This window comes from Notothenia rossii (assembly GCF_949606895.1).
Source record: "Notothenia rossii genome assembly, chromosome: 3".
NCBI classification, from domain to species: Eukaryota; Metazoa; Chordata; class Actinopteri; order Perciformes; family Nototheniidae; genus Notothenia; species Notothenia rossii.
In genome coordinates this window covers 60,527,407-60,547,370 of record NC_136901.1, presented here as the reverse complement: position 1 = coordinate 60,547,370, position 19,964 = coordinate 60,527,407, and the positions used below count along the sequence as shown (strand labels likewise).

Here is a 19,964-nt window from a genome sequence, read left to right as displayed (position 1 = left end):
ACTATCGTCTGCAACTTCCGTTAGGCTCGGACGGCAAAATTAATAATTCATTAATTCATTAATTATGAATTATTAAAACATATTTTAGCCATGAACAGGCACAATGATATGTAAGGAATGAAACTGCCATTTCATTTTGGTGCAAAAACATGCACTTCACTGGGTCTTTAAGGTAGTATGTGACATATAAATTGTCAAAAATGGTACATTCTCCATTAGCTTACGAGCTCCATGTTCAAGCAATCGACTATTCCTTCGCAATGTAGCATCTCATTGGATATGCGCTTAAGTTGCCGTAGATCGGAATTTTTCCGATCATTTCCCTATGACGAATTAGCACAAATGTGCTTAAAATGCATGAAAAACGCCCATTTTTCAAAATGGCCAGCTTTCTGGGGGGCGGGACTAATGAAAAGCAATTTGAAATATGTGTGCAATCATAATAGCAATGTGTATACAGCGTTTCGTGAATATCGGAAAAACTATATGCGAGCAGTTTGGAGCAATTTGCGACATGTAAATCGTCAAAGATGGTGTATTCGCTGTTAGCTTAAGACCTCCACGAGTGATTTTTCAAAAATGTGCTCCGCAATTAAGTATCATATTGGTTAGGGGCTGAACTTGTCTTCGATTGGAATTTTTCCGATCATTCCCCTAGGAGGAGTTTGCAAGAATGTGCTTAAAATGGCTGAAAAACTCACATTTTTCAAAATGGCCGACTTTCTGGGGGGCGGGGCTAATAAAAGCCAATTTGAAATATTTGTGCAATCATAATATTAATGTATATATACCGTTTCGTGAATATTGGAAAAACCATATTTGGGGCAATAGGGCAGTTTTTTGAAAAATTACGTTTTTTTTTAAATTCTTGAAAAAGTCGTGGGCTGTGACGTATTTCCCAAGTTTTGCGTCCGAAGCTGATTTTATGCTTTCGCAATGTAAAAAAAACGATATAGGCCACGCCCACATTCTGAATTTGTTGCGACACTTTAAATCTGAGTTCGTAGTTACCCCGAGAGTATGTGTAAAAAAAAAAAAAAAAGATTAGTCGATCCGCTCTTGAGTTATAAATTGGCGGTGTTTGTTGCGCCCCCTATAGTCCAAAATTAAAATGCTTTGGTTTGCCTATTCCCCAAGACAGACTGAACCTATTTACCAAAATCTGTGATGTTTGCATACATTGTTGATGAGTTATGAGCATTTCTTTCTAAGCCCCGCCTTTTTGCGAGTACGTTTTGATTGACGGCGGCAATATTTATCGTCCTAACATGCTCATTTTCTTTGGTAATGTGTCTGACCCTCCACCGATGCTGTATATGAAGTTTGGTGTTGAAAAACTGAAAATTGAAATTTAAGTGAGTATTTAACTGTTTTGAACATTATTCAATAACTAATTTAGAAGAAAAAAAATGTAGGCGGAGAGGATTATTTGTAGAACAGGTCCACCTGGATATGTGTGCAAAATTTCAGGTCATTCGGAGTTACGGTGCGACTATATAAATGTATTCCGAAATGGGATTTTGATAGGTGGCGCTAGTGAGCACGTTGCAATATTTTAACACATTGACTCCAGAATGTTGCAATTTTTACGGGTCCTGGCGTCCGTGCAAATTTATACAACTTTTTAAGCGTCCTCAAGGTCTCAAAAACAGGAAACGCCAGCACTATAATAATAATTCCACCAATAACAATAGGTTTCCTCGCACTTCGTGCTAGGACGCCGTCGGGTCCTAGCACATCGTGCTCGGGCCCTAATAATTCCACCAATAACAATAGGTTTCCTCGCACTTCATGCTAGGACGCCGTCGGGTACTCGCACATCCGTGCTCGGGCCCTAATAATAAGAATAATTCCACCAATAAAAATAGGTTCCTTGCACTTCGTGCTAGGACGCCGTTGGGTCCTAGCGCTCCGTGCTCGGGCCCTAATAATTCCACCAATAACAATAGGTTTCCTCGCACTTCATGCTAGGACGCCGTCGGGTACTCGCACATCCGTGCTCGGGCCCTAATAATAAGAATAATTCCACCAATAAAAATAGGTTCCTTGCACTTCGTGCTAGGACGCCGTTGGGTCCTAGCGCTCCGTGCTCGGGCCCTAATAATTCCACCAATAACAATAGGTTTCCTCGCACTTCGTGCTAGGAAGCCGTCGGGTCCTAGCACATCGTGCTCGGGCCCTAATAATAATAATAATACCACCAATAACAATAGGTTGCTCGCACTTCGTGCGAGGACGCCGTTGGGTCCTAGCGCTCCGTGCTCGGGCCCTAATAATAATACCACCAATAACAATAGGTTCCTCGCACTTCGTGCTAGGACGCCGTTGGGTCCTAGCACTCCGTGCTCGGGCCCTAATAATAATAATAATAATTCCACTAATAACAATAGGTTCCTCGCACTTCGTGCTAGGACGCCGTTGGGTCCTAGCACTCCGTGCTCGGGACCTAATAATAATAATAATAATTCCACTAATAACAATAGGTTCCTCGCACTTCGTGCTAGGACGCCGTCGGGTCCTAGCACATCGTGCTCGAGCCATAATAATACCACCAATAACAATAGGTTCCTCGCACTTCGTGCTAGGACGCCGTTGGGTCCTAGCGCTCCGTGCTCGGGCCCTAATAATAATTCCACCAATAACAATAGGTTTCCTCGCACTTCGTGCTAGGACGCCATTGGGCCCTAGCGCTCCGTGCTCGGGCCCTAATAATAATACCACCAATAACAATAGGTTTCCTCGCACTTCGTGCTAGGACGCCGTTGGGTCCTAGCGCTCCGTGCTCGGGCCCTAATAACACCACCAATAACAATAGGTTTCTCGCACTTCATGCAAGGACGCCGTTGGGTCCTAGCGCTCCATGCTCGGGCCCTAATTACGTATTAACCAGAAGGGCCAGGACATAATATAAGGCAATGTGGAAGCCCCATATAACTAAAGGTGAATAGAGTATAATAATTATGGAGTGGTATTGGACACAGTCTCAGGGTTTTTACTTACCTTTAAAATAGACATGCTCAGTTTACATTTTGGCTTCTCATGAGTTTTTTTAAATGTCATTTAAACATCCAATGAATTATAATAATATATATAAAATATACAGAAGTTCTCCGATGACTCCTCCATTGTCAGCTGCATCACAGATGACAACGAGGAGGAGTACAGGGCCCTGGTAGAGAACTTTATAGGCTGGTGTGACAACAATCACCTCCAGCTCAACATCAGCAAGACTAAGGAGCTGGTGGTGGACTTCAGGCGGAGCAGGAAGAGGCCTCTGAACCCCATCACCATCAGGGGGGACAACACAGGGGCCGTTTCTCAATCTCGAGGACACTTGCTTCCATGCCAATATTTCAAGGATGCTACGTCATCGAGTGCCGCCGAAGGACCGTTCCAATCTCCAGCATACTTGGAATTCCACCGAGGCCGCGTCCTTGGTTTGGGGGTCATTTCGAGGCTGCACATGGGTAGACTTCGCGTCCTTAAAATCCCCACAATGCTTTGTGCACGGACCAATTTCCCCAAATCTGTGGCGGAAAATGTAAGGCAGAGCCTCTCATATGACGCACACCTGCGCACTTGCTAGCCTGTTCCACTATTCGTTTTCCGAATGCCAGGAAGGATTCTTGCCTAGCTTCTGAAGCAAGTGACTCGGTAGACATGTGCTACCAAGCAAGCATCCTCGCGATTGAGAAACGGCCAGTCTCACGGCATTTCGTCTTATAGTCACGAAATGAATCAATTGATTCGTGTTCACCAACAGGATTTCGCCATTTTTTTCATGTCACACAGAACAATTTTAAAAGCAATGTAAATTATAACAAATTAGAAGGAAAAACAGATTTAAAAAAAATTACAGATTTCAGTATTCTGACACATAACGATTTTAGTAGCAATGTATTTTGTTAGGAACTGAAGTATTATTTGAATTATTTGAAGGATTAAAGTAACGTGTTATGGCAGGAAAGTTCAATCTGGTATATTAATTTTAATGTCACCTTATATAGAATGTGTGTTAAACTTGTGATTTCTGCATTGAGTGACTTCTGCCTAGCAGATACCAAGAAGAGGCCCCTAGGGTCTCTCTGTTAATTATCAATAGTCCTTGCAATCAACAGGGGAATTCCCAGATACATTTTCCGATATAAGGCAGTTAAAGTCTTGTAGAATTAATGTTTATCTCCTACACATCCTGCAGGCCTTGAGACTTGGGTCACCCAGCAGTAAATGAGATAAAGGTCCTTTTGAGCTTATCAATAAAATGTATTCATTCCTAGTAAGCTGACTTTGGGGTGAAGGGAAGTTCAGGGAAGCCATTAAGCGATAAGAACAATTAACTTCTGTTAAAGATACATGATAGGATGTTTGTGTGTGTTGAAGATGTTTAGGGGGAATGAGTATGTGTCCTGTCAAAGAGTCCTCTGTCATGACTCCAAATCATTGATTGGTGATCTGCCTAAGGGCAGAGGGACAGAAACACACACACACACACACACACACACACACACACACACACACACACACACACACACACACACACACACACACACACACACACACACACACACACACACACACACACACACACACACACACACACACACACACACACACACACACACACACACACACACACACACACACAGTGAAGCAAACGATGGAATCAACAACTGCGGACTTACTACCTGGGATCCCGCACAGAAGTGAAACCGACCAATGGAATACTGCCAACTCACTGTCTAGCTCGCTCAGAAGTGAACTCGGTGGTAGAACCTGAGCCCGGAATACTCTGCAGAGTGCTTCGTGATTAGGTGAAGTATTTGTATGATTTTGCCATTAAAGCAGATTATTGTTTAACCCTTATCCTGGCTGCTTTGAATTTTTCCTTCTTTTGAGAACCCGCTCATATAGGAACGGCGCGGAGCAGAGATTCTGCCCCAACAAATGGTGTTTCCCCGACGTGATGACGTCATGACGTGGTGACGTCATGAGTAGGGTTTTTGAGAGGAAAATCAGCAGCCAGCGGACGAATGGTCCGGAGAAGAGGCCTAGAATAATCTCTGACAACTAAAACGAGGATCCTACAATTGAAAGGTGAGCAGACGAGCCTGTTTCTATCGAAGGTCTGTAATTGGCTAAACTAAATTTTAGAGTTGTCAGAGACATATTCCCGTGTCATAGTTGTTGCGGTGGAATATACAAATACATATTTTAGATAGGTAGGAAAGTTATATAACATAAAAGTGAATCAACGAGGTATGTAAGACGAAGGTGAAAGGCCCCGTACTTTTTTCAGAAAGGAGACGGCTGAAGACTCGTTGGGGGATGTTCAGTGGATGTTTTCAGACGGCATCCGGAACAAATCTGAATAACTATTCTTAGGTTCATAGGAATCGAAGTTGAGTTATAAGTAAATCCAAAGGAGAGCAACGCAACCTTTAAAAAGCAATTTTGAAGTGACCGGACCTCATTAATCCTTTGTTCTGTGGGGGTTGAATCTATAAAGCCAAACGTCACGATAAAGAGTTCTGTAAGCCTGGGTTACGACTCCATATCAGCGTCACATCGTTGAAAGACGGTGTTGAAGCGCGCTGAGAGGCTTGCTAAACTTGTTGGAATAAACATCGGACAATAAAAGCTGAATAGACTGTACGGGGAATTTTTTCTGTGAATATTTACTGGTAACAAAGACAGTAAGTCAGATGAATAGATACGAAGTCATAATGAAGGGAGAATTTTAAGGAGAGGAGCGTGAGTTTAGAGCTTACGAGAACAGTGGGTTCAAGCAAAAAAATTGAATAAAAGGATAGCAGAAGTGTTAATTGTTGAAGGAAGCCCCCTTCTCCTAAAAAGGCTGAGAGCTGCAGCGGGGGAGAGAGGGGGGTGTCAGTATTTGTCTGTGAGACCCCCCCCCCCTTTTTTTCCTCTCGAGAGCAGCAGCAGCCCGGAGTGTGTCTGCTTGCTTTTTTCTCTAATGCCTGAAGTTGGAAGGAAATACATTAAAAATTAACATATCAATGTGTGATTTGAACTGGTAGATATATTGAAATAAATAAGAAACAATGATTTGCTGCTATTTAAACATAGTCTTTGAGAACTGATTGATACCGTTGCATTGCGTTGTGAATTTCATGGTATTTGTCATTAACTAAGGATTGTACTTAATTATACTTCAAGGAAAATTATATTACATACAGTAACCTGAGGGGAAAGTAAAAAGAGATTTACTGAGTATATGAAGTACATTAAATATAATAGGTGGATTTTTCCACCTAGAATAAGACATGGAAAGAGGAACATTTGTTAGACATGAAATAACGAACTCACTGGAAGAAATATATATTGTAATGTTATTTAGGAGTTGTTATCATATACAGTTACTCTCAGTTGATGGTTGTTTAAAGTAGATAGGAAACTGAAAACGTAAACGATTCACCACAATGGTGTTTTTAAGTTTATGATGAAGGAGTAGAAAGTAAAAAGAAGGTTTTTGTAAGTTTGTCAGAGGGAATCTGTTAATGTTTAAGCATGACAGAGGTGCTGCACGAGGCTAAAAGCCATCTCACACAGTTGGAGAACAAAAGAGGTTTTGATGAGAGAAGCTTGGGCCGGCAGCTGCAGGGCGCAGAGAGGAAGAGAGAGAGAGAAAAGTCAGATGGTTTGAAGAAGTATAGAGAGAGTACAGGTTATATAAAGTTAACTAATATTCTGGAAAAGGTCATATTGTTTTGTGAGTAACATAAAATAAGAATATATTTACTATATATAAGAACAACAGGCTTATCTAGATTAACAGAAAATTGCTATTAACCAGTTTCAGCTGCAACTATCCTGTCTTTGTTCTAAAGCGAACATACGTTGCATTTACAATTAATATTAAGAAAAGTTCACAATTGATACCGTTAAAGACCGTTTGGGATTAATATGACGAGTTTGTCATAAACATTCGTGCTTAGATGGAATAAAAGTGTAGAGATGTCCTCAAAAATGGGAGTTTTCACAATGCTTTTTAGTTTTTATTGAAACAATTAAGTAATAAGGACAGAAAAATGTTCCGTGATGATTTATTTAGGTTTCAGCTTTAGTAATAATGAATAGGGATGTAACGATATACCGAATACCGCGGTATCGCGGTAATGAAACGGCTCAATACCGTCGTGAGACTGGAAAAATCTACCGCGATATTACCGTTCATTCATTTATATCTCGCCCTGTAAATAAAAACTGTAATGTTTTTGTTTGAACAGCAGAGGACGCCATAATACTAATCAAGAATACTCCCATCATCCTTTGCGTGCAAGCCCGCCCTCACACTCAGACCCAACGAGAAAATGGCGAATGGAGTAGACGAACGTGCTGACCAACTAAATAGAAATTGTGAAATTGAGGATGCTCCATCGACTTTTAAAGCTGTTGTGTGGCAGCATTTTGGTTTTCCCGTTTCAAGAAATGACAAAGGTGAAAAGCAAACTAACAAACACCAAACTATTTGCAAATCCTGCCGGGCGACGGTCGCCTACAATTCGGGAAACACATCGAACATGAGAAGTCATTTGTCACATCACCACCCAGAAAAGCTCCGAACACAACAACCTACTGTGAGGAAAATGCCTAAGCCAGGCCAACTGACTCTGACAGAAGTATTTGGAGCGCCACTTCCCCCTAACAGTCCAAGAGCTCAGGAAATAACAAGGTGCATCGGCGAGTACATGGCCAAAGACTTAAGGCCGTTTTCTGTGGTCGACAACAGTGGATTTCTGAGGTTAGTAAACACGCTGGAGCCCAAGTATGCCATTCGATCACGGCCATACTTTAGTCGAACAGTGCTACCCGCTCTGTACCAAGAGACAAAAGCTAAAGTGACACAGAGCCTCAAAGAAGCAGAGTGCATCTCAATAACAACAGATGGGTGGACTTCACGAGCTACGCAGAGCTTAATTACAGTCACGGCTCATGTTATGACCAGCGAATGGGAAATTAAAAGTTTTGTTTTACAGACGCGGCCTCTTTTCACATCACACACTCGACTAAACATTGCTGAGGTGTTAAAATCTGCTGTTTTGGAGTGGGGACTCGACAATAATCAAGGCATTGCTGTCGTAACAGACAACGCAAGGAATATGGATGTAGCGGTGAGAGAGGCCGGTCTTTCCCCACACATAAAGTGTTTTGCCCACACTTTAAACCTCGCTTCAAAAGCGGGTTTAAACGTAAACCGGGCAAGCCGTCTGCTTGGTAGAGTGAGGCGTGTAGCTGCGTTTTTTCACCGCAGTTCAACTGCCACAGCTGTGCTGGCCACCAAACAGGGAATGTTAAACCTGCCTGCGCATAAACTCATCATGGATGTGGTCACAAGATGGAACAGCTCGCTTGACATGCTCGAGCGCTACCTGGAGCAACAACAAGCTATCGCTGCAACGCTACTCAGTGCTGAAGTCAGGCGCAACTCACGCGAGATAGACACTCTGGAACCAGCTGACATCACGGACGCCGAGGACATGGTTCAGCTTCTCTCACCGCTGAAAAAAGCAACCACCATGCTGTGCGATGAGTCTCGACCTACAGTCTCTCTCATTGTGCCCCTCAAGCACATGATAGAGAAAAGCATGGCACAGTGCGATGAGGACTCCTCCACCATCGCCCAAATGAAGAGAGCCATACTGAAGGACTTTACAGACAGATACCAAGGGGAGCAAACAAGTTTCTGCAAGAGAGCACTGCGTTGGACCCCCGGTTCCGGAGCTTGCACCAGCTTAATGACAGTCAGAGGGAGGACGTTTTCGACAGGCTGAAGTTGAAAGCCACACAGATGCAGAACCAGGTACATATTTAAATATTCTTTTTGTGTCTGTGTAACTTTTTCAGATAACGTAAGGTGTGTTTGCCTCTGTTTTTGTGAAAAGAAAGATAAGCCTTTTTTATTCTACCTCTGCTTGCTTGCATAGAACCCTAGTGAAACAGAAGGGGAAAGAGCAAATGACGCTGAGGAAAAATCTCCTCCTTCCAAAAAGACAGCACTCGAAGATCTCCTTGGGGAGTCTTTCAGTAAAGAAGTGCACGTCGCACAGCACAACACTGGTATCGAGGCTGAAATTGACTTGTACCGCAAAGCGACCTCTATTTTACTCTCTGACTGTCCTCTCAAGTGGTGGAGAGACAATGCAAAGTGTTACCCACTGCTGTCCCCCATGGCCAAAGCATATCTCTCTGTCCCAGCCACATCAGTGCCGAGTGAGAGAGTTTTTTGCACAGCAGGGGATATTGTAAACGCCCAAAGATCCCAGCTTCTACCTGGAAATGTTGACATGCTCATCTTCCTGAAAAAAAACCTGTCTGATGAGTGAGTGAGATAGAGTTTGAGTTGAGTTACTTGAAATCTATTTTATTGCAGGGTCTGATTATTGAATGTTCTTGTTTATTTGCACAAAGAAAATGCATACTTTTGTTTGGTAGTACTTGTTCTTGTTCCAGTCTGTTACTGTTTTGACACTTTAAATGTACTACTATACTAAATGCTGTACAAATCAGATTTATTATTTAATAAAGAAAACATTTTGGAGTAAAAAAGAAAATGTGTATTTTTTTTTCCTTCAATATATCTCGATAAATATCGTACCGTGGACTTCTTATCGCGGTATTACCGTACCGTGAGTTTTTGGTATCGTTACATCCCTAATAATGAAGATTACATTTTGTAATAATTCCTTTAAGTGTTCCAAAAATATATTCATTAACTGTAGTCAGATTACTTGTTTTAAATATATAGCGCTGAATACAGTTAGTTTTGTATTCTGTTACAAATCTAACCATGCTTGTAACACACAACTTAGATACACAATTTGAAAAAGAATAGAATAACCAAGTAGATAAAAGATGAATCTATAGTGGTTAAGAAGGGTGTCTTTGTTTTGCCTATTAACTTAGAACTGAAGTAATGAAGAATAGGAAGACTGTTACCATTAATGGGTTTAACGTTCACATGTTTCAGCATTCCTGACCATATAGACACTCAGCTGTTTTATTTTGTCACCCGCTGGGGGAGAGATTTACATTGAGTTTTTCTCAGTAGCTGATTTGCTGTGATTACAGCAGCATTGGATAGTTGTGCGCCACCTTTGGGTTGTACTCTGAATCAGTGTGTTGGTGAAAAGTTGCTCATTACAGAAACAGAAGAACTGTGCAAAGAACGTATCTCTGAGGAGGTTTTGACAGTTTGCTTGTGCCTCGTTGTCAAGGCAACAGTGGTGTGAAGAGGTACCGCAGTTTTTGGGGATTTCTGCTGTGCAGAGGACAACGTGTGTCTAGTGATTGTATCACATTGATCCAGAGGTTCCTTCCCCCTCAGGACATCCCAATGCCAGAGAGAGTTTCCTTGGAGCCCACTGACCAGGGCCGGTTCTAGCTTTTTGGGGGCCATGCCACTGACTACAGCTGAAGAGGACAATGAATCATTGACTGTTCTCAATATGACAAGATCAAGAGACAGGCTGGTCTCAGTCTGTTCAGACTCTGAAAAAATCATGCAATGATTTTACAGCATAACTGTGCAAGAGTTTACCAGAAGGTGGTGTAGAACGATATGCTTAGTGTTTAGGAAGGGAGGCTTGGGAGGATTGTTTGATGATGGTCTGGCATACTGAAAAGATTAAAATGTAATATCCTTGTTTGGCAAACAAGACATCTGATTATTATGTCACACATGATAATCTTGACATAGTGACTAGCTATGGGTAAACGTGTGGACGTTATACCATTATTATCATGAATTAAAAATAAATAGGGAATTAGTATCTGGTTAAAGATGAATGGATTTCATATCCTAGAGAGGGTTAGTTATATCGTGAATACTTCACAAGGTATTTACTAATGTATTTTGAAGAACACATCAAAAGAACACAAGTCCAGTTTTGTTTTGTTTTTGGATTAAATTGTCCATTAAAAAACTGTTCAGTTTAGGTCTAGCATTAGACTTTAATAGTAAAAGAGTATTTAGGCTTATTTTTGTATATCTGACATATTTTTCTTTTAATATGTTGGCTATTCACTAGATAGAGAGATGGCATTACTCTCCATTTGTTAAGAACATTTCTGAAGATTAACTATTTGTTTCATTTCTAATATTCCTATTTAAGACGTAATTTTAGAGTAACAAGGCTGATGCTGAAATTGGAAAATATGTTAGTGGTTTGCATGATGTAAACAAAAAAGGTTTTGTTTGTTCAACCTCCAGTTAGATCTGAAACAGTAATAATGATTGATTTGGCCAAAGCTTAGTTTAACATCCTGATGTAACATTATGAGGTATGTTCACTTCTAAGGGTAAACAAATTGATAAAATGGATTATTATTATTATTGATTAATTTGGGAAATGTATTCAAAAGACCGTTTTCTGCAGGTTCACTTAAGAATGCCTTGCATGAACATTTGTCAGGTATTGTGTTTCCTAGGGGCGGTATATTAATAAAGTGTATTGATAATTTGCTTGTTAAACATCTGGGGGAATTGAAGTATTATTTGAATTATTTGAAGTATTAAAGTGTTATGGCAGGAAAGTTCAATCTGGTATATTCATTTTAATGTCACCTTATATAGAATGTGTGTTAAACTTGTGATTTCTGCATTGAGTGACTTCTGCCTAGCAGATACCAAGAAGAGGCCCCTAGGGTCTCTCTGTTAATTATCAATAGTCCTTGCAATCAACAGGGGAATTCCCGGATACATTTTCAGATATAAGGCAGTTAAAGTCTTGTAGAATTAATGATGTATCTCCTACAGACCCCAAAAGAGGCCTTGAGACTTGGATCACCCAGCAGTAAATGAGATAATAGTACAGCGGTTAAGCCCTTAAATCAAGGGAAATTGTGCACTTTTTGAAAGAAACATGAAACTTCTACCATAGTTAGTTTATATCATGAGGTTTATTTTTAGATGTGGAGGGAAGTCAGATTTGACCTCTGAGGCCCGGGAGAGTTCAAATCGGGGATGGCCACCAATAATATTCAAAACTGACTCACTTTGGAACCGAACACTGTAGAAAAACACTTAAGGTGTCATTTCCCACAAATGTTAGGGTGCCCATTCTGTTGGTGATACATTTGAGACCAATATAATTCAAGAAAATGCATTTATGTTAAAGTCAAGGTAAAAATATATCAAAATATTTATTTTTTATGTACCCAAGAACATTCTTCAATTGATTTCTTTGTAGTCTCAGTATTATTTAGTTATAAGTTATTATTTCATGGGGTGTGTGGATATTTGTATGCATTCTCAGCACAGATGTATCAGCAGTTGACCCCCCTAGACCATTTCCACAGACTACCTGCAATACCACCGCGGACCACTGGTTGAAAACCCCCTGCTCTAAAGCTTCAGTAGCCTACTTATTCGAGGGGTTGTTGCTAGACAACATGGTGAGAAGTATTCAGAAATGCCACTTCTGACACTTCGGACATTTCTAACAGGTAAAAAGATTGACTATGAACAAACAAAATTATTAAAAACAATATTAATATTAATATATGCTAGCTAGCTAGCTAGCGTGATCAAAAATAATTATCCTAGCTTAAGTAGAAGACAGTCTGGAACATTTCTGTTTGAGCTGAGTAGTTTAATGATTGAACAGAGTATTTTCTAGAGATGTCAACTTGGTTATAATGTCAAATTTGGGTAACATTTTACCTGTCATAACAGTAACAAAACACAGTCACGGACATGTCACGAACATGTCATAAACATTATGTCAATGTCATATATATAAGACACATATATGTCATATCATTGTCATTAAGTGTCATTTGGTTTAACCTAACCCTACAAAAACCGAATGACACAATGACAACAGTGTTTAATACAATGTTAAATTGTTATCTTTTCAGATTCCCACGTCTTGCTGGAATTTTAACCCTCACCATGTCAAAGCGTCACAGCTTGATGGTCCCTACCCAGCCCTCGTTATCCAAGCAATCCAAGCCACCCCCCAGCACTAACTGGGACATTTGTGTCCTCTGTCAAGTCAAAACAGATGAACCTTTACAGTGTCCTCTCAGAAACAAATATAAACAGTCTGTTGGTAGTGGCTATGTATCCCTCACAGAAGACCTTCTCCGGTTCCATACCCTTCAGCATATGCCAATGGACCTCAACCTGGAGCGATTAGATGATGGAGATGGCATAGAATCCACTTTGAAGAGACACAAGGCAGAGTGGCACAAGAGATGTCGGCTAAAATTCAACAAAAAAGCATATGATGAGCTAAGTCGGGGGAAATTAACTACAGCACAACAACAAAGTACCTCATCTGTACACACGCGATCTGCCCACAGCCATTCACAGTCCACAGAACCTACTTGCTTCTTTTGCAATGAGCCTGCTGCAGGTTCCTCAGGTTTGCATAATGCATCAACCTACAACATTGACAGAAATGTGAGGAAGTGTGCCCTTGAGCTTGAGGACACTGCTCTGTTGGCCAAGCTCGCAGAGGGTGACATGATTGCCATTGAGGCCAAGTACCATCATCGCTGTCTGTCTTCATTGTACAACAAAGCCAGGCAGGCTGCATCTAAACACAATGATGGAGATGATACTTGCCTACATGGCATAGCCTTTGCACAGTTAGTGGCATATCTGGAAGACAAGAACAGTGATGAGAACACTTCCCCTGTCTTGAAATTGACTGACATCGCTCAGTTGTACAAGACCAGGCTGGAACAACTTGGTCTGACTGTAGATAAACGGATTCACACCACCAGACTGAAAGAACGACTGCTTTCTGAGCTTCCACATCTGAGGGCACATTCACAAGGAAGAGACACACTTCTGAGTTTTGAGAATGACATTGGACCAGCTCTCATGATAGCCTGTCAAACTGACAGTGATGCCATGCACTTAATGCGAGCAGCACAAGTAGTGCGCAAAGAAATCTTTGGTTCGTCTTTCTCTTTGGACGGATCATTCCAAGAAAACTGCCAGCAGAGGGCTGTGCCACCATCTCTCTTGGCTCTCGTCAACATGGTACTTGATGGTACAAACATTAAGCATCAGACCACCACAAAACCTGCCCTAACAATCTCCCAATTGATGGTCTTTAACAGTAAGAAGCAGGCACGGAACATGGATTCACCAAGCTCAGCACGTACAAGGCACACCCGAGAAACTCCACTCCCTCTATATCTGTCCCTCAAGATCCATGCAGTTACACGAAGTAGGGGGTTAGTTGACACACTGTTCAACCTGGGATTGTGTGTTTCCTATGACAGGCTGCTGCAAGTCACATCAAACATTGCCAATGGTGTCTGCCAGCAATTTAGGATGGAAGATGTTGTGTGCCCACCAAAGTTGCGTAATGGACTGTTCACAACAGGAGCTGTGGACAATATAGACCATAACCCAAGTTCTGCAACAGCCAAAGATTCCTTCCACGGCACTGGAATCTCACTAATGCAGCATCCATCACACACACAAGGCGGAACTGATCGTGGTGTACTAGTGATTAGTCAAGATGGCTCTTCCACCAAGTCAGTGAAACCTCTGCCAACATCATACACAGTCGTGCCACCAGCTTCCCTCCACAAAAAGGAATTTAGTGTGCCACCTGTACAAGGTCCTGTGAGACCCTCCACCCTCCTAGTTTCTACAGCCGCCACAGAGGATGAATATGCATGGCTCAGAAAAGTCAAGACAGCTGTTGAAACGTCAGCCATTGATGGCATGATATCGTGGTCTGCCTACCATGCCTGTGTTCACCATGCCGTCATCCCTCCTGCAGCAATCAATGCATTATTACCTCTCTTTCTTGACAATGCACATTCAGTAGCAATGATTCGGCACTCTATGGAAATCGTAAAAAGAGCAATTCAACATGTGAACCCTGGTCAGATTCCTGTCATTGCTGCTGACCAACCACTGTATGCTCTCGCACTTATGGAGAAGATCACTTTGTGATCATGTTTGGTGGTCTACACATCGAAATGGCTATGTTGAAGTTGCTGGGAGACTGGCTAGAAGACAGTGGCTGGACCAATGCTCTGGTCCAGGCTGATATTGCAAGTTCTGGAAAAGCAAATTCCTTCATACATGCCAAACATGTCACCAAGACCCGCCATGCACACCAGGTCACAGCTGCAAGCCTCTATACACTACTGCAACGAGCATACAATGAAAATTGCATATCTGATGATACAGATGCCATGCCACCTGACAGTCTATCTTTTGAGGAGTGGTGCATACAACAAGCAAAGGCTACTGTTCACTTTGACTACTGGCATAAGACCCTGTCATTGCAGCTTCTCGTTTTGCGGTACATGAGGTCCATTCGTGAAGGCAACTTCCAGCTGTACGTGGAATCCCTAACACAGATCATGCCCTGGATGTTCGCCCTGGATCACACACACTACAGCAGATGGCTTCCCGTACACATCCGTGATATGATGACTCTTGCGGACAGACACCCAGATGTCCTGGCAGAATTCAAGTCTGGACATTTCGTGGTGCACAAAACCAGCAACCAGTTCTCTGCCATGGCACTTGACCAGTGCCATGAGCAGAACAATGCCATGGTCAAAGGTTCTGGTGGGGCTATCGGACTGACTGGCAATCCAGAAGCACTCAGACGCTGGATGGTAGCAGGACCAGAAATCGCCAGGATCACTAAAGAGTTTGAAGAACAGGCAACACACCAACAGCATGGACCCAGTGACTCTAGACACCATGACCAGCAACCTGGAGTGCAAGCCACATTCCTGAAGGAGGTTAAGGCACTTGTCACGGTGCTGGAAGAGATGGGGAATCCATTTCTAGAACACAGCCAAGATCTTTTAGTCATTGACACAAGAGACATCGTTGATACCCAAGTTGCTGATACTGTAAGAAGGATTTATACCATTGGTGAGGAGCAGTACACCGAGTTTGTGACCCAAAGGCTGGAAAGGTGTACAACACCTGTCACACACCCTCTTCCAAAAAAAAAGTTGCCACTATTCAGCAGACCACCTGTGAAGGTCAAATCAAAAGAGAAAGCACAACTCGCTGCACTGAAGAGTGACTGTGGTCTTTTTTCAAGGCTGTACATCTCATGTCAAACACGAGATGGAGACATCAACCACTTCTTTTCCCACGAAAACCAGGCAGCACCTCCAGCTCTGTCAAGTGGAGGAAAACTTCGGTTTGGGGTTAAAGCAGATCTGCTTTGCTGCCTGGAGTCAAATCTGCTTGAAATCAAGAGTGTTCCTAAGACTGATGCAGTAATTCTAGATGGTGCAGCTGTGGTTCAAATGCTGAATCCAAAGTTATCAAGAACATTTCAAGAGTATGGAGAAACAGTGTTCATACCATACATCTCTGCTCAACTAGAGGTAAGCATCCGTGTTGACCTTGTCTGGGATGTATACCTATCTGCCAGCCTGAAAGCTTCAACAAGACAGAAGAGGGGAAACGGCAAGAGGAAAAGGGTGGCTCCCCTTACTGTGATGCCCAAGAACTGGAAAGACTTCCTTCGATGTGATGAAAACAAAACAGTTATTTTCCTTCCTGGCCCGAGAAGCCGTAAGTCTGCCAGTAGCACAGGGCAAGGAACTGTATGCAACAGATGGAACTGGAGTCCTCTGCTCTCCTGCCGATTCATGTGTGACCTGCCTTGCCCCATGTTCACAAGAAGAGGCAGACACCCGGCTACTTCTGCATGTGGCAGACGCTGTGCATAAAGGTTGTAAGAAGGTGACCATACGTACCGTTGATACAGATGTGGTGGTGTTGGCAGTGGCTTGTTTTAGCAAAATAGCTCCCGATGAACTGTGGGTTTCCTTTGGTGTTGGGTCGAGTTTACGGTTTATCGCTATTCATGAAATGGTTGCCATAATGACTCCTATCCAATGCCTGACTCTCCCTGTCTTTCACGCTTTCACTGGATGTGACACCGTGTCTGCATTTGCTGGCCGTGGAAAGAAGATTGCCTGGGAGAGATGGAAGTCTTTCCCAGAGGTCAGTGATGCTTTCCAGGAACTCCTGTGCATGCCAAGTGAGGTCAGTGAAGATTCCATGTTACTGCTGGAAAGATTTGTGGTGCTCATGTATGACCGAACGAGTGAGGGCATGGAAGTGAATGATGCCAGGAAACAGCTTTTCTCCCAGAAGTCCAGGAGTTTAGAAAACATCCCTCCAACCCAGGCTGCCCTCAAACAGCACATCAAGCGTACTTGCTTTCAGGCTAATGTTTGGAACCAGTCACTGGTCCTGGACCCAGAGATGCCAGAGCCATCTGATTGGGGCTGGACAAAAGAAACCACTGGGTGGCAGCCACTCTGGACAACTCTCCCTGAAGCAGCAAAGTCTTGCCATGAGCTGATCCGCTGTAACTGTCAGAAAGGGTGCACTGGACGGTGCTCATGTGTCAAAGCTGCACTTAAGTGTACAGATCTCTGCTTTTGTTCTGGGGACTGTTAAGATTTTTGATCACTACCAATATGTGATCCTGACATGAAAGGACTGTGGTGTTGTTAACCACTTCTCCGTCCCTTGATGATGATTAAAAAGTTAAATAATAAATCAGTTAAAAAATTACTTATTATTTCAATGACTGTTGTTATTGGCATTGTTATTATTGTTATTGACATCATTATTAACCTTATCATTACTGTTATTATTTTGAAAATAAACTACCTTTTTGCATCGTTCACCACCCTATGTTTGCATTATTTGACCTCCACATTGATCTAAATGCATTTTCTTGAATTCTATTGGTCTCAAAGGTATCACCAACAGAATGGGCACCCTAAAATGTGTGGGAAATGACACCTTAAGTGTTTTTCTACAGTGTTTGGTTCCAAAGTGAGGCATTTTTGAGTATTATTGGCGGCCATCTTGGATTTGACCTCTCCCGGGCCTCAGAGGTCAAATCTGACTTCCCTCCACATCTGAAAATAAACCTCATGGTATAAACTAACTATGGTAGAAGTTTCATGTTTCTTTCAAAAAGTGCACAATTTCATGGTTATCCGCTCTACTATAAAGGTCCTTTTGAGCTTATCAATAAAATGTATTCATTCCTAGTAAGCTGACTTTGGGGTGACGGGAAGTTCAGGGAAGCCACTAAGCGATAAGAACAATTAACTTCTGTTAAAGATACGTGATAGGATGTTTGTGTGTGTTGAAGATGTTTAGGGGGAATGAGTATGTGTCCTGTCAAAGAGTCCTCTGTCATGACTCCAAATCATTGATTGGGGGATCTCCCTAAGGGCAGAGGGACAGAAACACACACACACACACACACACACACACACACACACACACACACACACACACACACACACACACACACACACACACACACACACACACACACACACACACACACACACACACACACACACACACACACACACACACACACACACACACACACACACACACACACACACACACACACACACACACACACACACACACACACACAACACTGTGAAGCAAACGATGGAATCAACAACTGCGGACTTACTACCTGGGATCCCGCACAGAAGTGAAACCGACCAATGGAACACTGCCAACTCACTGTCTAGCTCGCTCAGAAGTGAACTCTGTGTATAAATGTTGTGATCATTTTGAAGATCGGGGCTCTTGTTTTTGACTTGCCGTTCCTGAGACGTGTGTCACACGGTGGTAGAACCTGAGCCCGGAGTACTCTGCAGAGTGCTTCGTGATTTGGTGAAGTATTTGTATGATTTTGCCATTAAAGCAGATTATTGTTTAACCCTTATCCTGGCTGCTTTGAATTTTTCCTTCTTTTGAGAACCCGCTCATATAGGAACGGCGCGGAGCAGAGATTCTGCCCCAACAGAACCTTGACTCAATAGTTTAGAGCAGGGGTTCCCAAAGTGGGGGTCGCGAGATGATTTCAGAATCCTCTTGATGTGACCCCTGAGGTGTTCTTTATTTATTTTAATTTTTTTAATATATATTTTTAAATTATTATTTGTATTATTATTAATAATAATAATAACTAATGCTGTCAAAATTATCGCGTTAACGGTGATAATGAATTTTTTGAATTAATTGCGTTAAAATATTTAACGCATTTAAGGCATGCTCCGAATGGCCAGCCCCATACATCCCACCAGTGGCAGTGCCAGGGTATGGCTGGGCTACAGCCATACCAAGAAATGGCTTAGCCCCCAACACACTCTCACTCCATAATCGTCCAGGAGCGACGTTTGGTCAGGGTCCCGTGGCGTACAGTTGTGACGCTCCTAGGCTCCTTCAGCTTCATAAAGGGACGCAAATAGCTTTCAACTGATTGCAATGTATTCCCATCTGCGGCGGGATTTGACGCTCATGGAAGCAGGGCATTCGTTTGTGTCGGCTGCCCTTAAAGGCAATGTGAGCGTCCATTCCCATTGGATAACGGAGAATTGTACACCCGGAAGTAAGTATTCCCCTTACTGCCGATTGATTTCACAGTGATATCTGCACTACTCATCGACTAAAAAACACCAGATTATCCTTGTTAATTACACAACATTGATTGGTTTAAATTGTGTGCCATGCTTTTGTATTTTTCCCCTTTGATTCGGAGAAACAAATATTTTTTCGGAGTAAAGGATGGCAGAAGACACTACACTACCCAGAATCCCCAGCTATCGTTTAGGACGACACCATGTGCTCTGTTTGACAAACCCCGTGATTAGTTCTCAAGCTCTGTGATTGGTTGACCTCCAACTGCATTCTATATGAAAAAAAACGTTTTGTAAAAGATAAAATCATACTTTATTCAGCAGTGCTTGCTTTACTCTTTCAAAGTCATCACATGAATGCATTGTAATAAATGGTTCGGCTGCACTAAATATATTACACATCTGTCGTAGTTCTTTATTTTTATTTATCTACAGAGATCGGGCTCAGAATAGACCGGAAACTATTCTTTTACCGTTCAGTTTGAATTTCATAATAAAGTTAGTAGTAATATTTTGTTTTG

The 19,964-nt window shown here is 42.2% G+C and overlaps 2 protein-coding genes across 4 annotated transcripts in view; one reads left to right on the top strand and one right to left on the bottom strand.

Annotated features, from left to right (window-relative positions):
- Positions 1-19,964, bottom strand: part of LOC307032391 (uncharacterized protein) — a 257,009-nt gene that overhangs the window by 139,195 nt on the left and 97,850 nt on the right. The gene's annotated exons all lie outside the window — the stretch shown is intronic.
- LOC307032992 (uncharacterized protein) lies at positions 12,020-14,944 on the top strand (the record flags this gene model as incomplete). The annotated part of the gene is made up of 2 exons (XM_079671261.1): positions 12,020-12,465; positions 12,880-14,944. Exon 2 carries the CDS (start codon positions 12,914-12,916, stop codon positions 14,942-14,944), a length of 2,031 nt encoding a protein of 676 aa, XP_079527387.1. The 5' UTR covers positions 12,020-12,465; positions 12,880-12,913.